This window comes from Theobroma cacao, chromosome 9 (assembly GCF_000208745.1).
Source record: "Theobroma cacao cultivar B97-61/B2 chromosome 9, Criollo_cocoa_genome_V2, whole genome shotgun sequence".
Taxonomy (NCBI): domain Eukaryota; kingdom Viridiplantae; phylum Streptophyta; class Magnoliopsida; order Malvales; family Malvaceae; genus Theobroma; species Theobroma cacao.
In genome coordinates, this window is record NC_030858.1 from 36,952,205 (window position 1) to 36,966,554 (window position 14,350).

The window sequence follows — 14,350 nt, forward strand, 5'->3', positions numbered from 1 at the left end:
TTTAAGGTCATTATCCGCGGATCATCAGATAGATACAATAAAGAAGAAGAAGAAGGAAGAGGAAAGGAGTAGTGTGTCATTAATGAAGATAACAGTGGCTTCACCAGCTTTTTTGGCCCGGTGATCAAGGCTTGTTTTCCAGTGCAAAAACAGTTAAAAGAGGGTTTTTAATGCTGTTCAAGCTGAATTATATTCCGTTAACAAAGCAAAACTTTGACATGGATGGAGCTTTCATGGCAGCATCTCACTTTCATCAACTTAATTATAAGGCTATTCAATTTGTCAGATAATAATTACGTTATCTGACTTTTTCCTAATGATTACATCATGTATTTGTTTGTCTAAATTAATAATTACCAGTGTAAACTTGTTATTAATTAAGTAATTAATAGTTAGATTAGATGCAAGCTGCCCATTATGAATCAGATTGAGAAACAAATACAATAAGGTTACTACCATTGTTTTTCTCTCAATTAATTATATATGGGTCTTGCAAAATACTAGTCCTGGAACATTTGATGCATAAAAACAATGGTGACATGACCTGTATCCAAGTACTCAAAAACAACAATTCTTATATATATATATATACACACACACACAGCCAAACTGATTTATGGCATCAACCTTTCAGCTGCTGGTTTCTTCGCAAGGACCTTCCTCTTGTGCTTGATCCCGAAGGGAGTGACCTCTTTATCACACAAATCAGAACCATGCCAAACATTCCGAGGCAGATATCTTCGAAAATAGAAGTATCTTGAGCTGAGATGAGACTCTTCCAATGACTCAACCTGTGCAAATCCTGGTCGCCAATCATCATTCCCGGATAGCTTGAGATACAGATAGCAAATTGGCGATTCCACGCATTGGCCTGTCACTTGAAACTCGTCTACCAAGCAAGCTTGGAAAGGTTTTGTGGGAATATCGTCAAGTACAGCAGGCTGCAATGGATCCAACTTCCTTACATGCTTGGAATTCAGGTGTTGAACTACAATGTCATTAGATTTTATATCACCAAATCTCAGGCTGACATAGTCTGATGTCTCGGCACCCTTGGTGCATGATGTTTGTATTGTGACTGTGTAGGTGCAGTTTCCCTGTAAAAAATATTTAAAAGCCATGTAGTCACTAATTAACCTGTATTCGAATGTTTAATTCAATGATTGATGAATGATTTTCACTTCAAAAGAACAAAAATCATATCTCCTCTTCCTCGGTATCAAAAAGAAAGAAAATTTCATAGACCCAAATTGGTTTTGCGAGCTATAAGATGGATAGACCTTATTGAACTATAACTAGAAAGCAATTATGCAAAGTTGATTACCTTCTTGTTCTGAGGGAGGTATGCACCTCCTGCAAGTAAAGCAAGTGAAAATAGGCAGCAGGCAATGATCAGTCCCCTGCGTTTCTTCATTTCCATTTTCTTCTTTCTTCCAAAGGCTTAAAGACAAGACTTTAACTTCTCATCAAGTGTTCTCTCGGATCTCTCTATGATATTTATAATGATGGGGTTATTCATTCTTTTCTTGACACACTCAAAAAGTTCATATTCCCTGCTTTGCATGCTCTAGGAAATGAACGGGGTTTTCCCTCACTTTTACTTATACCTCTTTGCTTTATCAGGGCTAGATTTGCTCTTTATTAGGGTAAAGCATATGTTTTAATTCCTAAATTAACATGGATTAAAGTGGATCAAATCCATAACTACTTTTCAGAGAACTGACAGCTTCAAACATTGTCGTGAAAATAAAACCCAACAAGGATTCTATGTTGGCATTTTTCAAAAAAAAAAAAAAATCTATGTTGGTGTTTTTGCCCTGAATCAATGTCGATTGAGTTTAATTAATTACTTGTGTTCAAGTTTATTACATGTGCCAAATAATAATTTGGGTCTTTCAATTTTCCTTTCTGTTTTTGTTACACTAATTATGTGGTTATAAAGACTATAATAACTTCTAATAAATGAACTATTGCTTTCTATTATGGTACAAAGGGACAAACAAAACATGATTAAGATGAGCTTTCAATGAGAAAACTACCTTAATGTTTACATCTTTCAGCAACAAAAGCCATGTAGCTCTGTCAAATTAGGCTAATTATTTTTAAACTAAATTGAGAAGTTTTCTTTATAATTTGGACAGAGCAAAAAATAACAGGGGAAGGCTTGTTTACTAATTCTTTGAACCCTGGAATCTGAATGCTCACAATGATACAAATTATTTTTATGACATTTTCCTTCGAATACGAGGGAAGAGTTAGGAAATACTGAATTATATGGGTTACAGGGCATTTCATGAATTTAAATATTAGTAATTATGAAAACCGAATTTGTTTTGAGATTCGAATTTAGAATTTGTTTTTGGGTATATTTGTACATTTTGTGATTTTTTTGGGTTTTTCTCTCTGGAGCATGAATGTAGGCAATAAGAACTGAATCATGATAAATAAATTAAGAAAAAGAGACGAAATATCAGAGTCCATAAGTTATAACATACACTGGCAAAAGTGCAAATGCCATATGATCAAAGTTGACATGAGTAGGGATAGATACATACCAGGGCATGGGGGCACTTGCCCCACGTTGAAATTTTTTTAATTTTGATATGTATTTTTTTTTCAAAAACAAGTGGCCTTTTATGTTTTTCTCCCAACTCCATCAAAATGAGACAGATGTCATGGGTTTATACTTATGAGAACAGACCAACACTCTAAAGATTGACCCATCAATAGCTAATAACCCATTAATTAAGCAACTTATAAAAGTGTGACCTATAAATCTAAGAGACAAAGACTATGAGGGCATGATCCAAAATAAGACAGAATATATAATAAAAACTACTAAAAAAAATGTTACATATATACTTTTTAACTTAAATTTTTTGTGTACATGAACTTGTTAGTTTTTCTAATTTTTGTCTCCAAGTAGTTTAATCCTAGATCCGTCCTTGGACATGAGATTAATAAATTAGGACAAAAAATACTTTGAAAACATTGAAAATTGATGTTAAGTGAGGAAAACTATGCATAGTTTAAGTCTATATAATGCGGAGGGGAGAGGGAAGCGGTTGGTACAACTACAATGAACATAGTCCTGTCAAATGAAAGGATCGACAGCCCCATTTCCTGCATTCTAATCAAGCTATCTCGGGTTTATATACCTTTGCAAATAAGCCTTTGTTGTTAGTTCGTTTGCTTGAACCAAAATTGCGGCAATTGAGGTTACCTTACTATTCATCCATGACCTGTTCTTCATGACAATGGAAAACGAACGGCACATACATCTAACTCTACATTGACTGTTTCTGATAGCAACTCTGGGATTTGCTTAATAAACAAGCATGAGTATCCAGATTACCATACATGTCAACAACATTGAGAGTTGATTATATGCTTAGTTTAATCCCATTAAGAGCCTGATGAGGTTGAAGTCATGATTGATAACAAACTTGCAGATATATTAGTCGGAATTCATGTATACTTTTTGTTTGTAAAATATCAGAAGTTGCTTTTGATATTGAAAAGTTGGTCACCAATTGGTAGCTGTTGTCGGTATCTTGACATTGAAAAATTGGGAAATCAATGATGATAAGTAGCCATATTCGGATTTACCTAGCCATATATGGATTTACCTACCAGGCCACTAGACCAAACATGCAGCAGAATTTCTTCTTGTTTGATTCTAAACATGGAAAAGTAACTTTTACTAACAGCAAGAAAAGCAGGGGAGTAACTCTGAAAAATCACAGCACCTTACATATAACAATGGAGGCTTTTAATTTTTCAGAAAGATAGACAAAGTTTGACTTGAAAAGAAAGGAGGTCAAAGAAACTATCTTTGACAGCACTCTAAAGTTGTTCTAACAACTGGTCATTTCAAAGTAGCTATTGAAGCAGAATTCAAGTTTGTTTTTTTTTTTTTTAATTTTTCTTTCTTTTTGTTTCACTCTAATCTTCAAACTGGTTAAACTATATCTTCTGATCAACCAAACCCCATTCCATCAGCATTATATATATGCTACTCCACTGGCTGTGATGACAACCTACTCAAATAACAATTGCAGGTTTTGCCATTAGGTTCCCTAGTTTTGTCTAACAGGTTAAAGAATAGAATAGAGGGAAAAGAACAGAAAAATGGGTGCTTCATTTCGTCCATCAACAGCACTTTTGGGGGCATTTCTGTCGTCATTTATGATCTTCTGTCTCTATCCCAAGCCTGTACTTGGGATCACCCGGCACTACAAGTTTAATGTATGCGTCACTATGACGGTGCTCATAAATTCAGTCTAATATTACAGCAATTATGAAATTTATTGTCCTCTGACTTTATATTTTCTCTGATATACATTAACTCTGTTCGAATATGAGTTGTAGATCAAGTTGCAAAATGTTACCCGTCTGTGCCACATCAAGAGCATTGTGTCAGTAAATGGAAGATTTCCGGGACCTCGCATTGTAGCAAGGGAGGGTGATCAGCTTCTGATAAAAGTGGTCAACCACGTGCCAAACAATATCTCCATTCATTGGTATGAATCACTAGTAGATATATCCACGGCTCAGAATTAAAAGCCATCATCTGAATTACCTGTTTTTGGTTTCTTCGATGTTATAGGCATGGCATTCGACAGCTTCGATCCGGATGGGCTGATGGACCAGCATATGTGACTCAGTGCCCCATACAAACTGGCCAGAGCTATGTGTACAACTACACCATTTCAGGCCAAAGGGGCACTCTCTTTTGGCATGCTCATATATCATGGTTGAGAGCAACTGTCTATGGTCCACTGATCATTCTTCCTAAGCTTGGGGTGCCGTACCCATTTGCCAAGCCCTACAAGGAAGTTGCCGTCATCTTTGGTAAATAATTATGAATCAGCCGACTGAGAAATCTACATTTTTTTCTAAAGTTCCGCATTACGTCTCCTTTTGCAAACGTAAGGCATTATAAAACTAATTTGCAGGAGAGTGGTTTAATGCCGACCCTGAGGCAATTATTAACCAGGCCCTCCAGACAGGTGGAGGCCCAAATGTCTCTGATGCTTACACCATAAATGGACTTCCAGGACCATTATACAACTGCTCTGCCAAAGGTATTGAAATGTTTTAATGTGATGTCGTCACCATGGATTACATACATATATTCTAAAGATATTTAATTCAATGCTGAACTACTGGATTTTGATAGATACATTCAAGCTGAAGGTGAAGCTTGGCAAGACATACCTTCTCCGAGTAATTAATGCTGCTCTCAACGATGAGCTCTTCTTCAGCATAGCTAACCATACTCTTACGGTTGTTGAAGCTGATGCTGTTTATGTTAAACCTTTTAATACTGAAACAATTCTCATCGCCCCTGGCCAGACCACAAATGTGCTTCTTAAGACCAAACCCAGATATCCAAATGCCACATATTTCATGACTGCTAGACCATATGTGACAGGGCAAGCCACCTTTGATAACTCAACTGTTGCTGGCATTTTAGAATACGAATTACCGCCCAATGGCTTTCATTCCAGCATCTCCATCAAGGAACTCTCTTTGTTTAAATCAATTCTACCTGCTCTGAATGACACTTCCTTCGCTACAAACTTCGCGAGTAAACTCCGTAGCTTAGCTAGTGCACGGTTCCCTGCCAATGTACCCCAAAAGGTTGACAAGCAGTTTTTCTTCACAATCGGTCTGGGAACTAGCCCATGTCAGCACAACCAAACCTGCCAGGGACCTAATGGAACCATGTTTGCAGCTTCAGTGAATAATGTTTCGTTTGCAATGCCAACCACAGCATTACTCCAGGCTCATTTCTTTGGTCAATCAAACGGTGTTTATACCACGGATTTTCCAAGTGATCCAACAATTCCATTTAACTATACAGGAACTCCAACTAATAACACTATGGTGACCAACGGGACAAAGCTAGTAGTGCTTCCTTTTAACACTAGCGTAGAACTAATCATGCAAGACACAAGCATACTTGGAGCTGAGAGCCACCCTCTTCACTTGCATGGCTTCAATTTCTTTGTTGTTGGCCAAGGTTTTGGGAATTTTGATCCCAATAAGGACCCCAAAAACTTCAACCTCGTTGACCCTATTGAAAGGAACACTGTTGGTGTACCATCAGGAGGTTGGGTGGCAATTCGTTTTCTAGCAGACAATCCAGGTACATAAGGATGCATTAAACAAAAAGAAATTTTAATTTTATAATCCTGCATATTGCTTGCTTGCTTCGAGTTGATGACCGTGACCAAAACAACCACATGATTTCAGGAGTATGGTTCATGCATTGCCACCTGGAGGTGCACACAAGCTGGGGTTTGAAGATGGCTTGGATTGTGTTAGATGGAAAGCTTCCAAATCAAAAGCTGCTGCCTCCACCAGCAGATCTTCCCAAGTGTTGATAATTTGACTCTCTACCACTTTAGTTCACGTCACTCCAACCAGGGGAAATGTCCTGAAGATTTTTAACTCTTTATTATTATTTTTTGGGCCATTCTTTTCAGTAATTATTTCATTGATCCATGTGATGTTAAGAGATGAAAAGTTGAGGATTTTTTTTTGTTTGTTTTTGTAACATTGAGGTCTGAACAGATATCAATGTAAGAACTCCCAATACTCTATGAGATAATGAAATTTCTGTTGCTCTTTGGTTTTAAAGCTTTACTTCTTCAATTTTTACCACCAGAACGGGTCCAAACGGGACCACTTGCATGAGATACTTGGACTTTCTGTGCTTAATTTTGACACCTAGTTTGGGTAGCTGTTGGCCCATGCCCCTGGTTAGCTTTTTGTGGCGCAGTTCCAAACCCAAATTGGGCTTAAATAAATAATATTATTTTTCCATAAAACGATAATAGTTATCGTTTGTTAGCCGTGGAAACATATTTTTTGTTTTTGCAATTAATAATATTTACAATTAATAGAGATATATTTTTTGTTTTTGCCTTGTGCTGCTTCACTTTGAATAGCCTGGCTTGAGTATTATAAGCTGCCATTAGCCCAACAATTAGTACCGAAGCTGATTTAAGGGTCTTGAAGGGTCTGTGAGTAAGTAAAAAAATTCTATCAATTTTCAATTTTTGATAGACTATGGATTAGGAATAATTTAGAAATGATGTTTAGGTGTAATGAATTACAACTCTTTGTAATTCCTTCGGCAATTCATATTCATTTCATGAATTTTATTGTATAAGTCAACATCAATATGTAATTGTTAATAGATAAAGCAAACTTCTATTAGGTTAAATGCACAAATCGTTACAATGTATCTATACTCTCAATCTGATTGACTTGCAGGACATACATCTACGGTACTATATTCTGATACTTCATTTGGAGTAATCTTAGTTGAGTACTGTGAGTTACCATTAAACCCATAGAGAATTTCAAACAAATGTAAAACTTAATTCTAAGTATTGCCAATATCTATGGTTCTAATTGCAAATATTTTCATAAAAATTTTCAATCCATTAGCATTAAATCTAAATTCCCAAGAGCATACAACCTTGATTAAACATGTCCAATATAAATAACGAAAGAGGCAGTGACAAAGACAGAGAGCCAGGAGAGTAGTTATCCTGCATTCCAATCAAGCTATTGTCATGTATTATCATTTTATAAGTAAGCTTTTTGTCTGTTGATTTCCTTGCTTGAGGCCAAGTTGCGTCAATTGAGGTCTCCCTTTCATTCATCTATGACCTACAGCCAACTCTAACAATGATTCATCTGTAAAAAATAAAATGGGAAACAAACTGCTCCTTCAGCCAACTCTAAAAATGACTGCTTGATGGAAATTCTGTGAACTGCTTCATCATGAAGCATAATAGTCAATGATTTGACAGTTAACTTCAAGGAATTACAGATCAGTTTGGCCTAATAAAGCATGAGCTAACTAGAATTAAGCATAGAGTCACTCTTCCAGACTTTGACCCTTTTCCACGCGACCTTGGTTCAAGCATTACTCACGTTTCCAAGACTCAAAGAGTGAAGGATACACTTGAGATTTACCAGGAAAGAGTTTCTCACCATCATATAAAAACTGCTATATATCAGAAGTTAGCTTTTGATCTGTGAAAAGTTGGTTTTGATTAGCAATTTTCACCAATGGTGGGGTTGCTCCATGATGTTTTCGCTACTGCCATGAATGAAAATCAATAATGAAACGCAGCCGCAAAGATGTCAATATCCTAGTGCCAAATATAATAACAGTAATTTCTTCTTCAGTTGGCACCAGCATTGATTCGGTTTTGCCAAAAGCAAGTTAGGAAAGCATGGAAGAAGCGCAAAGTCACGTCTACCATGGGAACCATATGAAATAACATATCTAAATATTGGATTATCTATTTATGCACAATGCCAAGTTTTGACTTGAAGAGAAGAGAAAGTAGACCAAAGAAATTGATTATCTTTGACAGCACTCTAACGTTGTTCTAACAACTAGCCATATCAAAGTAGCTATCGAAACTGTATTCAAATTGTTTTCTCATCTTTAAACCAAACTCCAATCTCGTACTCCTATATATACATTCTCAACTCTGATGAATATACGTATTCGAGCAGTAGTTGCAGCTTCGAATTCTCTCAGATTTCTCTAAAGAAAAAAAAAAAGAGATAATAGGATAGCTGCTTCTCATAAATCAACAGCATTTGTGGGTGTCTTTCTCTTCACATTTGTCACTTTGTGTCTCATTCCAGAGCCTGCAGTTGGGATCACCAGGCACTACAAGTTCGATGCATGTGTCATTCACCAACATGCCATTGTTGCCTAAATCATTGAACAGCCAAAAAGAGAAAAGGGAAATGCTTCTTTCGTTTTTTTTCACAAGAACCATGTAATTAATCTGTTAAAAATATTTTGTAGATAAAGTTGCAAAATATCTTGTAGATAAAGTTTTGACTTGAACTAGAGGAATGGCACTACACAAAACTTGACTTTTTTTGATGAAAAAATTTTCGTTAGAAAATCAGTCGGAAATAGTTTTGGTGAAAAAAAATTAATTCCACCAAATGTTTCAACGGAATTTTTTACGAATTTCTAATAGAAATTTTCAACGGAATAATTTCTTTTGAAAATCCATCGGAAATTGTTTTGGGAAAAAAAATTAATTCTACCAAAATTTCTAATGGAACTTTCGACTGAAATCCGTCCGAAAGTTTTGGGACCCTAACTTTTCAACGGAATATTCTGTGATAATTCCGTTGGTATTATTATTTTGTTAAAATTTTAATTCTAAATATATTAATAATTATTTTAAAATTTATTAATGCTTTACATTAAGAAAATTAAATATATACATAGTGAGTTTGGTGGCTTTAAATATTTATATATGTTTTCCTTTGGTTATTATTTTTTGTATATTTTGAAAACTTATAATAGAACCACAAATATTATATAACAGTTCCAAATTCAGTAATGTTTTTTATAAAATGTTTATAAAAATAACATAATAAATATTTTAATTTTATAAAAAGATATTATAAAATCTAATATATAATTAAATAAAAAATAATAATACTTTAGGGTCTAATACTATAGCTAATATAAATTAAGAAGACTATTACATATATAGTAAACTTATTAATATATAATATGTTTAAAATATATTAGTTTATTATATGTATNTAATTTTAATTTTATGTTATTCCTTTTGATTTGGTTATTATTTATTAGTTTTTATATTTTTTTGTAGGATTAAAAGTAATTGGGCTTAATTTTGGAAAGTAAGGTGTTGAAAGACCTAGAATCTGCTTGCATATGCTTCAGTATTTTGGCCATATCTCGAGTTACAAAACTCCAAATAATGCGATTCTTACACCATGGGAAAGATAAGAGACACAGCTACAACTTTGTAATTTTAATTTTATGTTATTCCTTTTGATTTGGTTATTATTTATTAGTTTTTATATTTTTTTGTAGGATTAAAAGTAATTGGGCTTAATTTTGGAAAGTAAGGTGTTGAAAGACCTAGAATCTGCTTGCATATGCTTCAGTATTTTGGCCATATCTCGAGTTACAAAACTCCAAATAATGCGATTCTTACACCATGGGAAAGATAAGAGACACAGCTACAACTTTGTAATTTTAATTTTATGTTATTCCTTTTGATTTGGTTATTATTTATTAGTTTTTATATTTTTTTGTAGGATTAAAAGTAATTGGGCTTAATTTTGGAAAGTAAGGTGTTGAAAGACCTAGAATCTGCTTGCATATGCTTCAGTATTTTGGCCATATCTCGAGTTACAAAACTCCAAATAATGCGATTCTTACACCATGGGAAAGATAAGAGACACAGCTACAACTTTGTAATTTTAATTTTATGTTATTCCTTTTGATTTGGTTATTATTTATTAGTTTTTATATTTTTTTGTAGGATTAAAAGTAATTGGGCTTAATTTTGGAAAGTAAGGTGTTGAAAGACCTAGAATCTGCTTGCATATGCTTCAGTATTTTGGCCATATCTCGAGTTACAAAACTCCAAATAATGCGATTCTTACACCATGGGAAAGATAAGAGACACAGCTACAACTTTGTAATTTTAATTTTATGTTATTCCTTTTGATTTGGTTATTATTTATTAGTTTTTATATTTTTTTGTAGGATTAAAAGTAATTGGGCTTAATTTTGGAAAGTAAGGTGTTGAAAGACCTAGAATCTGCTTGCATATGCTTCAGTATTTTGGCCATATCTCGAGTTACAAAACTCCAAATAATGCGATTCTTACACCATGGGAAAGATAAGAGACACAGCTACAACTTTGTAATTTTAATTTTATGTTATTCCTTTTGATTTGGTTATTATTTATTAGTTTTTATATTTTTTTGTAGGATTAAAAGTAATTGGGCTTAATTTTGGAAAGTAAGGTGTTGAAAGACCTAGAATCTGCTTGCATATGCTTCAGTATTTTGGCCATATCTCGAGTTACAAAACTCCAAATAATGCGATTCTTACACCATGGGAAAGATAAGAGACACAGCTACAACTTTGTAATTTTAATTTTATGTTATTCCTTTTGATTTGGTTATTATTTATTAGTTTTTATATTTTTTTGTAGGATTAAAAGTAATTGGGCTTAATTTTGGAAAGTAAGGTGTTGAAAGACCTAGAATCTGCTTGCATATGCTTCAGTATTTTGGCCATATCTCGAGTTACAAAACTCCAAATAATGCGATTCTTACACCATGGGAAAGATAAGAGACACAGCTACAACTTTTATGGAGATCATTTTGCCCAGTTCTGCTTCGAAGATAGAGAAAATTGTATAAAAAAAATTGGACGTACTGTGTCAGGGATGAAAATTTGTAAAGGTGGACAATTGATTTTTGGGCCTTTCATTACACTTTGAAGCCCAATTAAACCCCACGTCAGCTTAAGGAACTTTAGGTTAAGCTTATTAGTATAAATAGAATATGTTTAATAATATTAGGAGCACAGAACTTTTGAAAAATTTAAAAAGTTAAAAGTTGAGGCTGAAACTTGGAGTTCAAGACGGCAATTATTGTTTTGTTTTCTTTTGTGACTTTTATTTTTCTTGTTACTTTCAATGGTTGAATTTATTATAATGTTATTTGTTTTTGCAATCATGAGTGGCTAATTTTTTTTTCTAGGATTGCAATTGAACTCATATGTAATTTAGATTTTTAATCTCTTTCTTATCTTTAATGGGATTTGAATTGTTTATTCCAATTGTTTTTAATGCTTTTTAATTGCCTGATCACCAATTAAATTGATTTAGGAACCTAAACAAAGTTGGGAAAGGGAGTTTAGTGTAGACTAAAATTGGGATAGCATATGATTATATCAATTGATTTGCGTATAGGATAGAGATATACCTGTAGGTCATATGTAGCCAAATTAGAGCTTGAACTTAATGAGTCTGTTTTAATTTCAATTCATATAGGGATATAGTGTTTTGGTTAAAATAGATATTTTTATAAGATGAGTCGAGAGACCCTTATAAATAATTTAGGACTCAGGTTAGCAATTCAACTCATTGAAATAAGTTAAGGAATAGAGGTAAGATTTAGATGAAGTGTGAGGGATATTGTAATCCTAGACTTGTTTGATTTGATTTTTACCCAATTATATTATTGTTTTGATTTTTCTTTTTAGTATAAATTTTGGTTAATTAGTTTTAGTTAATTAATTTAGTTACTCTAATTGGATTGTTTGAATAAGATTAAATTGTTATAATTTTAGTACTTAGTAAAATTTTAAATCAATTATCTGAGAGATCGATACTCTGCTTGCTAATATACTGTTTATTCGATATGTATACTTATGTAATGAAATTTTAACTGACACTTAATAATTTTATAATAAAGTTATTACCTTAGTTTTTATAACATATATATTATTTACAATTAGTTATTAATTATACAAAATTTGTAATTATATATAACATTATAACATTATGCTTTACATTGATCATATATTCTTATTAGGTAATTCTAATACTACTTTGAGTATGTCATCCTTTGCGATTAATTTCATATTATAATTTTAATAATTGAAATCATGGGTATTTATAAATATATAACTATATATATAAGTTATACAATAATAATAATAATTGATGTACTAATATTGATTAATATAATTTTTTAAGAAGAATGATAGTAAACTAATCAATTAATAATATACTTGAAGTATATTAATTAGTTTGTTATACGTACATATACAAATCATAATCATAGTAATTTAAATTTAACTATATATATTTATAAACCTATATTAATATGAAATTACAGGTGATATATATTTTAAATGATATAACTTAATGTTAATATTAATATATGATAGTAAATATCTTCCGTATTAATATATTATAATTATTAAAGTTATATATAGTAATGTTTAGTGTCACGACTTGGAACTCCCATCGGGCCCGTGACAACCGCCATGACGTCCCGATAGGCACTTATTACCCCGAATGTCGATCGGAACCCCGCAAGGCTTAGCATTAGCTTCCGCATCTCCCTGGTGAGCGAAGTTATTAAATCTCGCATTTCAAGAAATCATAAGTCGTTTTCAATTCAAAATAATAAAATACTATTTTCTGGCTCACAAAGGCATTTTTATCGTTTTTCTTCGAAAATACAGAAACCCGTCAAAAACATGGTGTAAAAGCTAAATATGTTCATACATACTTTAAATCAGATAACTAAAGTACAAAATTACTTTTACAATGACACGTGAGTCCCCAACTAACCAAGAAGGTGTAAGGCTACGAACTCTTACTTTCTAGGACGCAACTCCGAGATTAATTCTCGTCTTAATCAACTATCAACAAACTATCCTGAGCCTGAAAGAAATGGATAGAAAGAGGGGTGAGATTACATAATCCCAGTGAGTAAACAATTACCATCAAAAGCATCTAAAACCGAGTAGATAGAGACAATATAAAAACGTTATATTTCAATAATGTTCATAACGCAAAATTCGTTTCAATCTATACCAAACAATTTCTTTTCATCAGAATTTCCCTGGCTTATGAGTTTCTTAAACTTGGCCCCTGCCAGAATCATTCTCGTGAGTACTTTCGTCAAGGTATCCTACTGAGACAGCCAAGGCTGTTAAAAAGTCACATACCTATAAATATGTTTTTGCATCTGACACACAGTCGTTCCTTGGCATTGGCTGAGTCTCACTCTCACGTGGTGGTCCGAACATGAGGTGCACTCAAATCTTATCTTAGGAGATACTTCATCCAAGATCTCCCCCCGGAGGTAAATATATAATTGGGTTATCGTGCCCCTCTCATAAGCAATCCATGGAAACCCCAACCACTGCAGTGACCGTTTAATATACCACCAGATCCATAAAATTTTCAATAGCATAATATGACGAATAAAATTTAATCTAGTCTACCGAAACCAATCCAAAACTGTTCATATATTTTATGCCAACCCTAAAAATTTGGCCATCATGCTACCATAGTGTCATAAGCCACAGTTTTCATAACATATAAAATCATAAATTCAACACAGTCTCCATATACTCAATTTTCTCAGAATAATATTTGATTTCAAAACCAATATAAATCTCATTTTTATTTAAAAATATTTTAATTGGAAAACATAATATTTTATAATTTAACTCACCATTCAATAAAAAGCATCAAACAAGTATAATTACTCTAGATATTTAAGACGATAAATTGTCCACTCACAGTTCTAGGAGTCGATGTACTCCATATCCCAATCTTCAAGTACAATGTCTGTACTTTTATAAGTGTAATTTACTCACTACCTATCCATAATATACAATACATAATTCGCCACATTAATGCTTGACCATTATAAAATCAATTCAGGCTCGGTGTATATGCATGATATGATATGCAACTTATCCGACTACCAC

The 14,350-nt window shown here is 33.2% G+C and overlaps 2 protein-coding genes across 2 annotated transcripts; one reads left to right on the top strand and one right to left on the bottom strand.

The window, feature by feature from the left end:
• On the bottom strand, positions 548–1,452 carry LOC18590804. Its single transcript, XM_007016544.2, has 2 exons — positions 1,325–1,452; positions 548–1,097 (listed from the first exon to the last, which is right to left on the bottom strand). The coding sequence occupies exons 1-2, from the start codon at positions 1,418–1,420 to the stop codon at positions 615–617; spliced, it is 579 nt and encodes a 192-aa protein (XP_007016606.2). The 5' UTR covers positions 1,421–1,452; the 3' UTR covers positions 548–614.
• On the top strand, positions 4,036–6,634 carry LOC18590805 (laccase-17). The gene is made up of 6 exons (XM_007016545.2): positions 4,036–4,248; positions 4,372–4,523; positions 4,610–4,854; positions 4,959–5,087; positions 5,183–6,154; positions 6,262–6,634. The coding sequence occupies exons 1-6, from the start codon at positions 4,132–4,134 to the stop codon at positions 6,390–6,392; spliced, it is 1,746 nt and encodes a 581-aa protein (XP_007016607.2). The 5' UTR covers positions 4,036–4,131; the 3' UTR covers positions 6,393–6,634.